This window comes from Saimiri boliviensis, chromosome 3 (genome assembly GCF_048565385.1).
Source record: "Saimiri boliviensis isolate mSaiBol1 chromosome 3, mSaiBol1.pri, whole genome shotgun sequence".
NCBI lineage: Eukaryota > Metazoa > Chordata > Mammalia > Primates > Cebidae > Saimiri > Saimiri boliviensis.
This window is the reverse complement of record NC_133451.1, coordinates 76,030,932-76,047,486: the sequence shown is the minus strand read 5'-3', so window position 1 is coordinate 76,047,486 and position 16,555 is coordinate 76,030,932. Positions and strand designations below refer to the sequence as shown.

The 16,555-nt window shown below is 39.1% G+C and overlaps 1 protein-coding gene across 29 annotated transcripts in view; it reads left to right on the top strand.

The window, feature by feature from the left end:
- The window catches only part of SEC31A (SEC31 homolog A, COPII coat complex component), an 80,810-nt gene that overhangs the window by 23,135 nt on the left and 41,120 nt on the right, over nucleotides 1–16,555 (top strand). For 21 of the 29 annotated variants that reach the window (XM_003923961.3, XM_074396368.1, XM_039468613.2 and 18 more), the window contains 6 exons: nucleotides 6,636–6,735; nucleotides 9,627–9,788; nucleotides 9,983–10,135; nucleotides 13,015–13,254; nucleotides 15,148–15,222; nucleotides 16,039–16,077. In XM_003923961.3, coding sequence (XP_003924010.1) covers nucleotides 6,636–6,735; nucleotides 9,627–9,788; nucleotides 9,983–10,135; nucleotides 13,015–13,254; nucleotides 15,148–15,222; nucleotides 16,039–16,077 — 769 coding nt within the window. The remainder of the gene's footprint in view (nucleotides 1–6,635; nucleotides 6,736–9,626; nucleotides 9,789–9,982; nucleotides 10,136–13,014; nucleotides 13,255–15,147; nucleotides 15,223–16,038; nucleotides 16,078–16,555) is intronic. The other 8 variants (XM_010334744.3, XM_003923957.4, XM_003923956.4 and 5 more) reach the window with 1 other exon arrangement.

The following is a 16,555-nucleotide window of genomic DNA, read 5'->3' as shown; positions in this document are numbered from 1 at the left end:
ATTTAATTAATTTTGCATATTTCTTATGATTGATATTCAGGTACCCAAATGCATTCCTTTTAATAGTATAATATTTCCTAAGTACTTTTGAGCTTTTTTCATCTATCATATTTAGAAATAAATATTCTTTTTTTGAGACAGTTTTGCTTTGTTGCCCAGGCTCGAATGAAGTAGTCAATCGTGGCTCACTGAAGACTCATACTCCAGGGCTTAAACAATTATCCTGCCTCAACCTCCTATGTAGCTGGGACTGCAGGCATGTGCCATTGCAACCAGCTAGAAGGAAGTCTTTTTAACTTCTGTTTGTTTGTTTTCTTTTTCTTTTGAGACAGAATCTCACTGTCACCCAGGCTGGGAGTGCAGTGGCGAGATCTTGGCCCACTGAGGCTTCGACCTCCTTAGGTTCAGGTGATCCTCCCACCTTAGCCTCCCAAATACTTGGAACTACAGCTGTGAACCACCATGCCCAACTAATTTTTCTATTTTTTTTAAGGGTTTTAGCATGTTGCCCTGTTGGTCTTGAACTCCTGGGCTGAAGTGATCCACCCACCTCAGCCTCCTAAGTGCTAGGATTACAGGTGTGAGCCACCACACTCCTTTCTTAATGAGTCTTAATGTTTGTGATAATTCCTTGAGCTTCTTATAAAGCAGAAAAACTATAGTCAAAATGTTATCCTATGTAGATGTTATGCTTCAATCAGATTTTTAATAAAGAAGGGTTGATTTTGAGAAGTTCTAATATTTTTTCTCATGTTATTTAAGATTGTATTCATTAATTCAACAAATACTCATTGAATATGTACTCTGTACTAAGCACCTTACCAGGATTCATAATAAAACAAAAATCTCTGCCCTTAGGGAGCCTATTTGCTAGATGGAGGCCAGCTAACATTTACATAGCATATAAAATTTATAAGCACTTCACATATTAGCTTAATTCTCTTACTAACATTAATAGTATAGATACTATTATTGCCCCGTTTTACAGATCAGAAATGGAAGCTCAGCAAGGTTAAACTTGCTCAAGGTTATATGACTAGCAAGCACTGACTTCCGGTCTAAGCAGTCTGATCCCAGAGTCTTAACACTGTACTCTACATACCAAGTGTACCTCTCTAATTCTCAATTTTCTTCCTCTAATAAGTGAAAGAGTTGGATATGAGATGATCTTTAAATTCCCTTCTAGTTCTACAGTGCTGTGATTTTTTTTTTTTTTTTGAGATGGAGTCTTGCTCTGTCGCCCAGGCTGGAGTGCAGTGGCGCGATCTCAGCTCACTGCAACCTCCGCCTCTTGGGTTCAAGCTATTCTCCTGCCTCAGCCTCCTGAGTAGCTGGGATCACAGGCACCCACCATCATGCCTGGCTAATTTTTGTACTTTTAGTAGCGATGGGGTTTCGGCACGTTGGCCAGGCTGGTCTTGAACACCTAACCTCAGGTGATCCACCTGCCTTAGCTTCCCAAAGTGCTGGGATTACAGGTGTGAATCACCACACCCAACCAATGATGTGATTAAAAAAGAAAATACTGAGAAAAATCTAAATGTTCTCTAAGATACCATATGAAATAGATTTCTTTAGAAGACACTCTTGGCGCTATGGCTCATACCTGTAATCCTAGCATTTTGGGAGGTGGAAACGGGCAGATCCCCTGAGGTCAGGATTTCAAGACCAGCCTGGCCAACATAACAAAACCCTGTCTCTACTAAAAATATAAAAATTAGTTGGGCGTGATGTCTCCATGCCTGTAATCCCAGCTACTCAGGAGGCTGAGGCAGGAGAATCACTTGAACCCAGGAAGCAGAGGTTGCAGTAGGCTGAGATTTTGCCACTGCACTCCAGCCTGGGCAACAGTCTTTGACATAAAGACTTATTTTCCTTTGGGTAGATACTGAGTAGTGGAATTGCTGAATTAAATACTAGATTTACTTTTAGCTCTTAGAAAAATCTTCATACTGTTTTCCATAGAGGATAGAGGTTATACTAATTTACATTTTCATTAGCAGTATGTATATGTTCTTTTTTCACCACAACCACATCAGTATCTATTGTTTTTTGACTTTTTAAGAATGGCCATTCCGGCTGGGGAAAAGTGGCATCTCGTTGTAGTTTTAATTTGCATTCCCTTGGTGATTAGTGATGTTGAGCATTTTTTCATATGTTTTTTGGCCATTTTTGTATCTTCTTTTTTGAATTTCACTCTGTCACCAGGCTAGAGTGCAATGGTGCAGTCTCAGCTCACTGCAGCCTCTGCCTCCTGGGTTCACGCAATTCTCCTGTCTCAGCCTTTTGAGTAGCTGAGACGACAGGCACACACCACCATGCCTGGCCAATTTTTGTAATTTTGTTAGGTGTTTCACTATGTTGGCCAGGCTGATCTCAAACTCCTGGCCTCAGGTGATCCACCCACCTCAGCCTGCAAAAGTTCTAGTATTACAGGCATTAACCACTGTGCCCAACCTATGTATCTTCTTTTGAGAAGTATCTATCTATGTCATCTGCCCATGGGATTATTTGTTTTCTTTTCTTGCTGGTTGGTTTGAGTTTCTTATAGATTCTGGGTTAATACCCAGAATCCTTTGTCAGATGCAGAATTTATAAATATTTTCTACTAGTCTGTGGGTTGTCTGTTTACAATAACGTTTCTTTCTTTTGCTGTGCTTAAGCTTTTTGGTTTAGTTAGCTCTCATTTATCTATTTTTGTTTTTGTTGAATTTGCTTTTGGGATCTTAGTCATAAATTCTTTGCCTAGGCCAATTTCCAGAAGAGTTTTTCCTAGGTTTTCTTCTAGAACTTTTATAGTTTCTAGTCTTAGGTTTAAGTCTTTAATCCATTATATGTTGTGTTGAAGGTCAGTTGGTTGTAAGTACTTGACTTTATTTCTAGGTTCTCTGTTTTGTTCCATTGCCCTGTGGATCAACTTTTATACCAAGACCATGCCATTTTTGTTCCTATAGCCTTGTAGTATAATTTGAAGTCAGGTAATGTGATACCTCTAGCTTTGTTCTTTTTGCTTAGGATTACTTTGGCTATTTCGGCTCTTCTTTGGTTTCGTATGAATTTTAGGACTGTTTTTTCTAATTCTGTGAAAAATGTTGGTACTTTGATGGGAATTGTATTGAATCTGTAGGTTTCTTTGGGCAGTAAGGTCATTTTCACAGCACTGATTCTTCCAGTCCCTGAGCATAGGAAGTATTTCTATTTATTTGTGTTATCTCTGATTTCTTTCAGCAGTATTTTATAGTTCTTGTAGAGATTTTTCACCTCCTTGGTTAAGTATATTCCTAAGTATTTTATTTTTGCAGCTGTCATAAAAGGGATTGAGTTCTTGATTTGACTCTCAGGTTGGTTGCTGTTGGTATACAGCAGTGCTACTAATTTGTGTGTATTGATTTTGTTACCTGAGACCTTATTGAGTTTATTTGTCCAATCTAGGAGTCTTTTGGAGGAATCTTTAGGGTTTTCTAGGTATGCAGTGATATCATCAACAGAGGTAGTTTGACTTCCATATTTATTTACAGTTTGGATGCTCTTTCTTTTTATTGCCTGATTGCTTTGGCTATCACTTTCAGTACTGTGTTGAATGGAAACTGGAAAGAGTGCTGGAAGTGGGCATCCTTGTTTTGTTCCAGTATTATGGCGAGGTGCTTTCAACTTTTCCCCATTCAGTATGATGTTGTTATGTTGTTATATATGGCTTTTTATTATTTTGAGATATGTTCTTCCTTTGCCTAGTTTGTTGAGAGTTTTTATCATAAAGAGACGCTGTATTTTATCAGATGCTTTTTCTGCATCTATTGAGATGACCATATGAGTTTTGTTTTTAATTCTGTTTATGTGATGAATCACATTTATTGACTTATGTGTGTTGAACCATCCCTGCATCCTTGGGATGAAACCCACTTTTTGATCATGGTGTAGTATCTGTTTGATGTGCTGTTCGATTTTGTTTGCTGGTATTTTGTTGAGGATTTTTGCATCCATGTTCATTAGGGATATTGGTCTGTAGTTTTCTTTTTTTGTTATGTCTTTTCCTAGCTTTTTGTATCAGTGATTCTGGCTTCATGTAATGAGTTAGGGAAGATTCCCTCTTTGTAAGTCTTTTGAAATAGTTTGAGTAGGATTGACACCAATATCTGATAGAATTTATATACCTTGAAGTTCTTGACGTGCATGATTGTATTCTGGAGTAGGAGGCAGTTATAAAGTACATTATTGATATAATGAGGAAATTTGAATATGGACTATATATTAAAAATAGCATTGCATATCAATAATAAATACTTTTTCCCTTCCAGAGTCTTGGGGAAAAAAAAGACATTATTGATATGCAATGCTATTTTTAATATATAGTTCATATTCACCCAGGCTGTCACCCAGGCTGGAATACAGTGGCCTGATCTCGGCTCACTGCAGCCTCCGTCTCCTGGGTTCAAGCAATTATTCTTCCTCAGCTTCCTGAGTAGCTGGGATTACAGGCATGTGCCAACATCCCCAACTAATTTTAGTATTTTTAGTAGAGACGGGGCTTCATCATATTGACCAGGCTGGTCTTGAACTCCTGACCTTGTGATCCACCTGCCTTTGCCTCCCAAAGTGATGGGATTGCAGGTGTGAGCCACTGTTCCTGGCCAATAATAAATACATTCCTATATATGAATGTATAATTATGTAGGAGAATGTTCTTATCCCAGAAGGTAAGTGTAGGGATGATGTATCATGATATCTGCAGACTAACTCTGAAATGGCTAATTGGTATGTCTACATTTATCCCAGTATGAAAAGTGTTGGAGTGTGTGTGAGTGGGCCCTGTAATGGAATAGTGTCCTGTCCAGGGTTTGTTCCCAATTTGCACTCTGAGCTGCCATGATGGGCTCTGGCCACCTGCGATCCAGAACTAGAATAACCAGGTTGGAAAATGAATGAATACAAAATACTATAAAATAAAAATTTGTAACATACATGATGATCATAGAAATTCATGGCAGTAAACAATATGGTATAAAATTAATCATCGCGTCTGTCATTTTTTTTTGTTTGGTAAGTAGAAGCCTGACAATTTTCACTTTGTAAACTTATTTCTTGATTTAATCCATCCACTGCCACTACAACCAGTGTCATTTACTGAATCACCAAAAATTGGGTAAATCTTGTTTTTATTAATCTTTCTCAAAATTTATATAGGTCACATTTATTTCAGCATTTAATATTAAAAGTGTTGTAGATCTTTATTTAGAAATTTGGTAATGTTTTTGTGATCAGAAATATAGGAACTATTTTTTTTTTAGATAGAGTTTTCCTCGGTGGCTCAGGCTGGAGTGCAGTGGCAAGATCTCGGCTCACTGCAGCCTCCGCCTTTCAGGTTCAAGCAATTCTCCTGCCTCAGCCTCCTGAGTAGCTGGGATTACTGGCAGGTGCCACCACATCCAGCTAATTTTTATAGCTTTAGCAGAGATGAGGTTTCACTATTTTGGCCAGGCTGGTCTCAAACTTCTGACCTCAAGTGATCCACCCTCCTTAGCCTTCCAAAGTGTTGGGATTACAGGCATGAAACACCATGCCTGGCTACCATAGGAACTTAATGTTCATATCAGTTATCAGTTAGTCTGTGGTAAAATTGGTATTGTTATCTGTTGTTTTGTTTAAAGTCACAGTTTCCAAATTAAGTAAGGACTTAACTGCAGTTAGATTTCATACCTATCCATAGATAAACATTTTACTATACATATCTAAGGGGTGTGTGTGTGTGTGTGTGTGTGTGTGTGTGTGTAATCCCAATATACTTTTTATACAAATGGGATAATTTGTGCATATAGATAACTTTTTTCATTAATCATGAATGCTGTGTAATGATAAGAAGTTGATTTCCACAAAATGATATGTGTATTTTTTGAAATGGGTCTTGCTTATTTGCCCAGGATAGAGTACAGTGGTGTCATCATAGCTCACTGCAGCCATGAGCTTCTGAGCTCAAGTAATCCTCCTACCTCAGCTTCATGAGTATGCCTGGAACTATAAGCACACACTGCCATACCTGGCTAATTTTCAAATTTTTTGGTAGAGACAGAGTGCTGTTATATTGCCCAGGTTGGTCTTGAATTCCTGGCCTCAAGCACTCCTCCTGCCTTGGCCTCCCAGAGTATACAGAATAATTTTTATTTACACATTTTCTCATTGAAAGGTGGTCTATAATTTATTATGAAATAGTCTCTTGGGCATTTGTTTTCATTTTTTTGCTATCATACATTGTACTATATTGAACATCTATGTCTTTGTTATGATCAGATAGCATATACATTACTAAGTTGTCTTCTGAAACTATTACACTTATTTCTTTTTCTTTTTAAATTTTATTTTATTTTTGAGTGAGATGGCATCTCACTCACTCTGTTGCCCAGGCTGAAGTGCAGTGGTGTGATCTCAGCTCACTGCAGCTTCTGCCTCCCAGACTGAAGTAATTCCACCTCAGCTTCCCAAGTAGCTAAGATTACAGGTGTGAACCAACATGCCCGGTGTTAAAACTCTTACATTTAATTGTATTTCTGTTATTGTGTGAATCTCCAAAGCTTAGGCAGAAATAATTGAGATTTGGTTTTCTTAAGATTAAAAATTTCACTGTTGCTTTATGTTTTTTATAGGGGGATTTTGGCAATTGCTTGGAGCATGGCTGATCCCGAATTGTTATTGAGCTGTGGAAAAGATGCTAAGATTCTCTGCTCCAATCCAAACACAGGAGAGGTATGGGGAAGAAATGTTTCTCAACCTTGTAGCCCTTGTAGTATATTACTTCTGGCTATATAAGAAATTTTCTATGTGGATTCTTTAGTGGCTTACTATGTGAAAAGTATGTGGAGGTGTGTGTGCAGTGTTTATTTGGCAGAAATTTTATCAGGAACATTATCTAAGCTCAGCTTTTTAACCAGAAAAATCAGTAATTGAAAATGATATATTTGAAACTAGTAATCATCCCCTCCTCATTTCCAATAATGTGTTTATGACCTAGACTCAGAAATACTTTGATTTATTTCACATGTGGTTTATGGAAATCAGTTATCTTCGATGTAGGATTGCTCAAGGTTTGCATCTTTTGCCTGCTTTACCATTCCTGAGGATCCTCTTTCACTTCTGGAAATCGGTAGATACAGTTTTCCAATCTCTCTTCTGAATGATAAAGCAAGAATATAAATTATAGCTTTTATATTTTTACCTTTTTTATGTTAAGTTAGATTATTGCTAGTGATTATGTAGTTTGATGGAATGCTAATAAAAATGAGTGTCTTCGATAAGTTTTCATCTATATTGTTAAAATTAAAACAAGCCCTTTAATTATTTGGTTTCTGGTTTAAAAGTTGTGGATTTAACAGTGTAAGAATATAAAATCATTAAAGTTAGGGGAGACAAGAGAAAAAAGTAATAAATTTTACCACATATCATTTAGGACAAATAACAGAAATCTTAATTTTATACTCTGCCTTGCTAGGTAAATTCAGAATTCTTGGAACTTACTATTTTGTCATCATTTTCTCTGTTATGTAACTTAAGAAAATAAATTTTTACCTGTGATTAGTTGTGTTTGCTTTGACTTTGAAGGAAGAGACTTGTAGTATGTGCTACACTAAAAAATTAGATTTTGTTGAAATATAAATAAGGAATAGATAAATGATTTAAGTATTCTCAAACTGCATACCTTATGAACCAAAATAAGTACCAAAGACATGAAATCGCTAATTACCTTTTCAATTAATTCTATTTTTTTAATAAAATAAAACATTTTAAATGTCACATGGGTCAGGTGTAATCTCAGCACTTTGGGAGGCCAAGGCAGGCTGGCAAAACCCCATCTCCACAACAAATAAAAAAATTAGCTGGCTGTGGTGGCATGTGCCTGTAGTCCCAACTACTTGGGAGGCTGAGGTGGGAGGATCACTTGAGCCCAGGAGGTCAAGACTGCAGTGAGCTAAGATTGCACCATTGCACTCCAGCCTAGTCATCGGTGTGAGACCCTGTCTGAAAAAAAAAAAGAAAGAAAAAAGAAAAAAAGGTCACATGAAGCCAGAGTTAAGTTCATTTGACTTACCATAAAGTCCTAAGATGTTGCTTCTTTGAATAGCAGTTAACCACCATACTAACTTTGAATTCACAACAAGCTTTACATTGTAAAGATTTCATATAAGCCATTTTCTATTTGTTTGTTTATTACTATTACTATTTTTTGTTAGGGTTTTACTGTCACCCAGGCTGGAATGCAGTGGTACCATAATGGCTCACTGAAACCTTGACGTCCCAGGCTCAGTCAGCCCTCTCACCTCAGCCTCCCAGATAGCAGGGATTACAGGCGTGCACCACCATACCTGGCCCCAAATTTTTTTTTTTATGTTCCCTGCCACCCCCCACTCCCCAATTTTAAATTTTTTTTGTAGAGGTGGGGTTTCGCCATGTTTCCCATGCTGGTCTTGAACTCCTGGGCTCAAGCGGTCTGCCCACCTTAGCCTCCCAAGTGCTAAGATTATAGGCGTGAGCATTATTCCTGGCCTCATATAGGCCATTTTCTATAGTTCTTTCTATGTCCTTTTCTTTCTAAAAGAAGCTGTTAATCCAGATGCTATTAGGATTCTGCTGTGATAGGAGGGGTGTGTACAGTACATGTTTTCTCTCTTGATAAAAGTCAAATTTCTTTTTTTTTTTTTTTTTTTTTGAGGCGGAGTTTCGCTCTTGTTACCCAGGCTGGAGTGCAATGGCACGATCTTGGCTCACCACAACCTCCGCCTCCCGGGTTCAGGCAATTCTCCTGCCTCAGCCTCCTGAGTAGCTGGGATTACAGGCACGCGCCACCATGTCCAGCTAATTTTTTGTATTTTTAGTAGAGACGGGGTTTCACCATGTTGACCAGGATGGTCTGGATCTCTTGACCTTGTGATCCACCCGCCTTGGCCTCCCAAAGTGCTGGGATTACAGGCTTGAGCCACCGCGCCCGGCCCTAAAAGTCACATTTCTTAGTGAATTCTTCCTTCTCAAGATTGATTTTAAAAGTTGATCCTAAAGTAATCTAAATATGGTTGTTTGGGTCTTAATCAGAGAAAAACAATTGGATAGGATATTACTGATCTTTTAGAGTTTAAAAAGGTGAGTCTAGGTCGGGCGTGGTGGCTCACGCCTGTAATCCCAGCATTTTGGAGGCTGAAACAGGTGGATCACTTGAGGTCAGCAGTTCGAGATCAGCCTGGCCAACATGGTGAAACCCTGTCTCTACTGAAAATACGAAAATTAGCTGTGTGCGATGGCAGGCGCCTGTAATCCTAGCTACTTGGGAGGCTGAGGCAGGAGAATTGCTTGAGCCCAGGAGGCAAAGGTCACAGTGAGCTGGGGTCACTGCCATTGCACTCCAACCTGGGCCACAGAGCGAGACTTCTGTCTCAAAAAACAAACAAACAAAACAAAAACCCACCAAATTGACTAATAAAGTATGCCACCCTTTCAAATGTATCCACTCTTGTTTCTGGCTAAAGACACTTTCTATAAAAATTTTTTAAAATTTAGCTGTACTTGTTGACCACATTAATTCAGGTATTTTGGTTACAAAGTGGCCATGCCTTTTTTCTGAATTTGTTGTTTGGTTTTTGTTGGCCTAGGTGTTATATGAACTTCCCACCAACACACAGTGGTGCTTTGATATTCAGTGGTGTCCCCGAAATCCTGCTGTCTTATCAGCTGCTTCGTTTGACGGGCGTATCAGTGTTTATTCTATCATGGGAGGGAGCACAGATGGATTAAGGCAGAAACAAGTTGACAAGGTAATAGGAAGTATTAAAGTTTTCTATTATAATGCCTGAAAAGTATGTATTGTGTAATTATTTTGAAATGACTTCACTGATTAACAATGCTGGTTAATTGGATAATTGTGATCAAAGAATTTCTTGGATGTGACTGGAAAAAAATGAAGCATAGTTTGTGTATGGTCAGTTTCTGATGTTATTATCTTTTTTAGCTTTCATCATCTTTTGGGAATCTTGATCCCTTTGGCACAGGACAACCCCTTCCTCCATTGCAAATTCCACAGCAGACTGCTCAGCATAGTATAGTGCTGCCTCTGAAGAAGCCACCCAAGTGGATTCGAAGACCTGTCGGTGCTTCTTTTTCAGTATGTGGATTTTGTTTTTATGGTCCGTAGACACAACGGACTTTTTAATACCAAAATGTTATCATAGGATCACTCTGATGGAGGAAGTCGGGGTTTAAGTTGGGATTTGAGGTGTATTTGTGGATATTTCATCATTCAAAATGGTTTCTCTAAAAAACTGGAACCTACTCCTTTTTCCCCCTTTTTTAAAAATCATACCAATATACAGAAAATTTATCATTTTAACCATTTTTAAATGTACAGTTCAGTGGCATTAAGTACATTTACATTGTTGTGTTACCATCAACACTCTTTATGTTCCTCCCTTTTTTGTAAATTTGTCTTTCTTCCCTCCCTCCTTCCCCTACCGTCTTCTCTTTTCTTTTTACTTTTCATTCTGTTCTTTTGACAAGGAGGTCCTTCCTCCTATTCGTCCTTTTAGCTTTCTTTTTTAATTGCCAGCCTTTTTTAATTGTAAAAAATACATAGCATAAAATTTACCATCTTAACTATTTTTAAACATAACACTACAACCATTTTTGTTTTGTTTTGTTTTTGAGATGGAGTGTCGCTCTGTTGCCCAGGCTGGAGTACAGTGCCATGATCTTGGCTCACTGCCACCTCTACCTCCTGGGTTCAAGTGATTCTCCTGCCTCAGCCTCCCATGTAGCTGGGATTACAGGTGCACGCCACCATGCCTGGCTAATTTTTTGTATTTTTAGTAGAGATGGGGTTTCACCATGTTGGTTGGTTGGTCGCTCTGGCCTTGTACTCCAGACCCGGTGATCCGCCTGCCTCAGCCTCCCACAGTGCTGAGATTACAGGTATGACTACCATACCTAGCTTTTTTTTTTTTTGAAACAGAGTTATGCTCCTGTTGCTCAGGCTGGAGTACAATGGTGCAATCTTGGCTCACTGCAACCTCTGCCTCCTGGGTTCAAGTGATTCTCCTGCCTCAGCCTCCCAAAGTACTGGGATTACAGTTATGAGCCACTGTGCCCAGCTTTTTTTTTTTTTTTTTTTATTTGAAACAGAGTTTCGTTCCTGTTGCTCAGTCTGGAGTGCTATGGTGCAATCTTGGTTATCTGCAACTTCTGCCTCTTGGGTTCAAGCAATTCTCCTGCCTCAGCCTCCCAAGTAGCTGGAATTACAGGTACCCACCACTACGCCTGGCTAATTTTTTTTTTGTATTTTTAGTAGAGACAGGGTTTTACTATGTTGACCAGGCTGGTCTGGAACTCCTGACCTCAGGTGCTCCACCTACCTCTGCCTCCCAAAGTTCTGGGATTACAGGCATGAGCCACCGCACCCAGCCATATGAGCCACTGCACCTGGCACCATTTTTAAGTATACGCTACAGTAGTGTTAACTATGTACACGTTGTGCAACAGATCTCTAGAACTTTTTCATCTTGCAAAACTGAAACTCTGTGCCCTCGAGCAACAGCTCCCCATTTCCTCTATTCCCTGAATTCCTGGTAACCACAATCTACTTAACTGCTAGGAGTTTTACTACTTTAAATTAGTCGTATAAATGGAATCATGCAGTACTCGTCTTTTTGTGGCTGGCTTATTTTACTTAGCCTAATGTCCTCAAGGTTCATCTGTGTGGTGGTATGACAGAATTTCCTCCTTTTTAGAGGCTGAATAATACTGCATTGTATATATATACCACATTTTCATTATCTATTAATTTGATGGTCATTTTGGTTGCGTCCACCTTTTGGCTATTGTGAATAAATGCTATGGTGAACATGGGTATGGAATTATCATTTTGACATCCTGTTTTCAATTTTTGGGATATAAACCCAGAAATGGAATTGCTGGATCATATGGTGGTTCTATTTTTTTTTTTTTTTTTTTTTGAGACAGGGTTTCACTCTTGTTACCCAGGCTGGAGTGCAATGGTGCAATCTCGGCTCACCGCAACCTCCGCCTCCTGGGTTCAGGCAATTCTCCTGCCTCAGCCTCCTGAGTAGCTGGAATTACAGGCATGCGCCACCATGCCCATTTTTTTGTATTTTTAGTAGAGACGGGTTTCACCATGTTGACCAGGATGGTCTCGATCTCTTGACCTCGTGATCCACCCGCCTCGGCCTCCCAAAGTGCTGGGATTACAGTCATGAGCCACTGCGCCCGGCCCGGTGGTTCTATTTTTAAGTTTTAAAAGAACTTCCATACTGTTTTATAGCAGCTTTACCATTTTACATTCTCACTAATGATGCACAAGGGTTCTAGTTTCTCTGCATCCTCTCTAGCACTTTTGTTTTTCTGTTCTTCCTTTTATGTTGCTGATACTTCGCCTAATTTCTTCATCTTTTCACACCAGACTTCTAATAGCTTGATTGCATATCTGTTGCTTGTCTTTTTCCCCTCTAATCTGTACTACATACTGCAAGATTAATCTTCCTAAAATAGACCTTTGAGTATGTTTTATGTCACTCATAAGTTCATTCATTCAATCTACTTAATCTTACTGTCCTATCTGGTCTTCTCTATCTGGTTGGATCACTTGAGGTCAGGAGTTCGGGACCAGCCTGGACAACATGGCAAGACCCCGTCTCTACTAAAAATACAAAAATTAGCCAGGCATAGTGGCGAGCGCCTGTTATCCCAGCTCCTCAGGAGGCTGAGGCAGGAGAATTGCTAGACCCCAGGAGGCGGAGGTTGTAGTGAGCCAAGATCCTGCCTTTGCACTGCAGCCTGGGTGACTAAGTGAAACTCTGTCAATAAATAAATAAATAAAAAGTCTAGAACAGAAATTGAAGGGGCGTCAGGCTGTGGTGCATGAGAGGTTGTATTAGCTAATTTTATCCAGATTATATGTTTAGGCTACTTTCAAAGCACTTTTTGGGCCATATCCTTGTGATAACACAAGTTTGTTCATTCACTCTCTTACAGTTTGGAGGCAAACTGGTTACATTTGAGAATGTCAGAATGCCTTCTCATCAGGGAGCTGAGCAACAGCAGCAGCAGCACCACCATGTGTTCATTAGTCAGGTTGTAACAGAAAAGGAGTTCCTGAGCCGATCAGACCAACTTCAGCAGGCTGTGCAGTCACAAGGATTTATCAATTATTGCCAAAAAAAAATTGATGCTTCTCAGACTGAATTTGAGAAAAATGTGTGGTCCTTTTTGAAGGTAAAGTTGGTATTTAAAGCCATATTATTTCATTACCTGCTAATTTAACTGTTCCCATTATATTCTAAATCTGTTTTCCTATTAAAGAAACAATTGAAAGTGTGATTTCAGGAATTCATCATTGAAATTAAGAAACCTTATAAAGAGCATATAACCTAACTTATGTCCAGAGATTTTTCTTCTCTATTTTGAAAAGTGTAATACGAAATACTTCTTTAATAAGTTAAAAAAAAAATCTATTTAGGGGAAAGAGACATCACATCACATCTATTTTGAAGATTAGTGCACAGAGTTTACTATAATAAAAACATAGAAGGCCGGGCGCGGTGGCTCAAGCCTGTAATCCCAGCACTTTGGGAGGCCGAGGCGGGTGGATCACGAGGTCAAGAGATCAAGACCATCCTGGTCTACACGGTGAAACCCCGTCTCTACTAAAAATACAAAAAATTAGCTGGGCATGGTGGCACGTGCCTGTAATCCCAGCTACTCAGGAGGCTGAGGCAGGAGAATTGCCTGAACCCAGGAGGCGGACGTTGCGGTGAGTCAAGATCACGCCATTGCACTCCAGCCTGGGTAACAAGAGCGAAACTTCGTCCCAAAAAAAACAAAACAAAACAAAACATAGAATATTTAATGTCTATATAGATCTAGTTAAGGAAAATGGAAAAAGAGGAAGAGGAGGCTGGGCGCGGTGGCTCACGCCTGTAATCCCAGCACTTTGGGAGGGGCTGAGGTGGGCGGATCACGAGATCAAGAGATCAAGACCATCCTGGCCAACATGGTGAAACCTTGTCTCTACTAAAAATACAAAAATTAGCCGGACGTGGTGGCACGCGTCTATGGTCCCAGCTACTCCGGAGGCCAAGGCAGCAGAATCACTTGAATCCAGGAGGCGGAGGTTGCAGTGAGCTGAGATTGCGCCACTGCACTCCAGGCTGGCAACAGAGCAAGACTCTGTCTCAAAAAAATTAAAAAGAGGAAGAGGAATGGAAGAGGGAGGTTGGAGGTATTTTTCCTTTTACTTTAAGAGGAGTTAGAATAGAATAACAAATAGGATTTCCTGGTTGGTCATTTTCCTCCACTGGAGTGTCTACTTCCTTATACAGTACTGATTCTGGAAAAGGTAAAGCAGTCTTGAATACGGTTAGGTTAAAGTCTAAAATTAAAGGATTTATATTTTGTAATAATTTTGGAAAGAATTTTAGGACATAGAATGTATTACATAGCTTGAATTTTGTATCCATTTAACCTTTGGATATAAGTTTGTATTTACAAAAATTACTGTTCAAAATTAACCTTTATTTAAGCAGGATAATTAATTACTAGTATATTTACTATTAAAAAATAACTTATTTAAAAAAAATATTCTGCATACATGTTCTCAGGACGTCCTGAGGCTGGGTCACTAAATAAAAAATTTAAAAACCCACTATTCTTTGGATTCTTTCTAACAGTGAATCTTTAGGACATAAACTTCACATATTTTTTTTTTTTTTTTTTTTTTGAGACGGAGTTTTGCTCTTGTTACCCAGGCTGGAGTGCAATGGCACGATCTCGGCTCACCGCAACCTCTGCCTCCTGGGTTCAGGCAATTCTCCTGCCTCAGCCTACTGTGTAGCTGGGATTATAGGCACGCGCCACCATGCCCAGCTAATTTTTTTTGGATTTTTAGTAGAGACGGGGTTTCACCATGTTGACCAGGTTGGTCTCGATCTCTCGACCTTGTGATCCACCCGCCTCGGCCTCCCAAAGTGCTGGGATTACAGGCTTGAGCCACCGCGCCCGGCCCCAAACTTCACATATTTTTAATAATTCTCTTTGGAATTTGATTCATTCTTATGAAAATTTGGCCTTTAAATTTGTTGTTTTTAAGAATATGTCTTTTTTTAAAAGGTGAACTTTGAGGATGATTCTCGTGGAAAATACCTTGAACTTCTAGGATATAGAAAAGAAGATCTGGGAAAGAAGGTAAACTTTTGGGAAAGTTTGATGGCATGCTATTTATGAATGAAACTTTTAAAAAATTAAGTTCTATACAGATTATCTCAAATCACCCAGTAAACATTTAATAATAATTTGTGTTCGGTTGCCATCGGTTTTTATTTTTTTCCTTTTTCTTTTTCTCCATCATTACCCACAGTGGTTGCCAGAGTTTTGTCTGCGTGTGTGTGTGTGTGTGTGTGTGTGTGTGTGTGTGTGTGTAGATATGTATACATATACATATATCGCTATAGCTAAATGTCTGTGTAACTTGTATTAGCCCTTCATCATTCTTTGGAAATGACTAGAGTTTTCTATAGCATGGCAGGTTGTTGCCTATGTGGTAGAGGTGTACTGTGCGCTCTAGGTGCATATTGAAGATTAGTGCTCTTTTGATGTCAGACAGAAGTAAGATCACATCACAGCCCCACTGCTTAGAGACTGTGTCTTAGCTCACTCCTTTAGAGTTTTGTATTTAACTTTATTAGTAGTCTAAACTTCTTGAGGCTATAACTTTTTTAGGCTTGTAAGAGATTAATATGAAAGTTTTACTGCATGCCTGATGGCAAAAAATGAGGAAATAGAATGATTGTCAGATTATTTCTAAGTCCTTCCATGTGAAAGAAGCTAGAACCACAAAGAACCAGTTCTGCACAGCTTTTATTGTTTTTTTTTTTTTTTTAAACATACTATTCCTATAAGAACCTGTATAGATTTTTGCCATTGAGAAGCAAGAGGTGAACATTTGCTGGATGCTCTGAAATAGAATTCCATGTAGTAGGTGAGCTGTTATTTTTATTTCAGATTGCTTTGGCCTTGAACAAAGTGGATGGAACCAGTGTGGTAAGAAGGCCTTTAAAAATAGCTACCTTCTAAAACTTTGGCTAGGTCATAACAAAGAAGGAATTATTTAAGAAATGTGTGTTTTATGCTTCATGGTATAAAAATAAATGCTTATTCTAGATACCTCAATAAGTCAGTAATTCTCGACTGGGCATGGTAGCTGATGCCTATAATTCCAGCACTTTGGGAGGCCGAGGTGGGTGGATCACCTGAGGTCGGGACTTTGAGACCAGCTTGACCAAAATGGAGAAACCCCATCTCTACTAAAAATACAAAATTAGCTGGGCATGGTGGCACATGCCTGTAATCCCAGCTACTTGGGAGGCTGAGGCAGGAGAATCGCTTGAACCCAGGAGGTGGAGGTTGTGGTGAACCGAGATCGCGCCATTGCACTCCAGCCTGGGCAACAAGAGCAAAATTTCATCTCAAAAAAAAAATTAATAATTCTCGTTTTAAAATAACATGTGCTTAGCTGGTA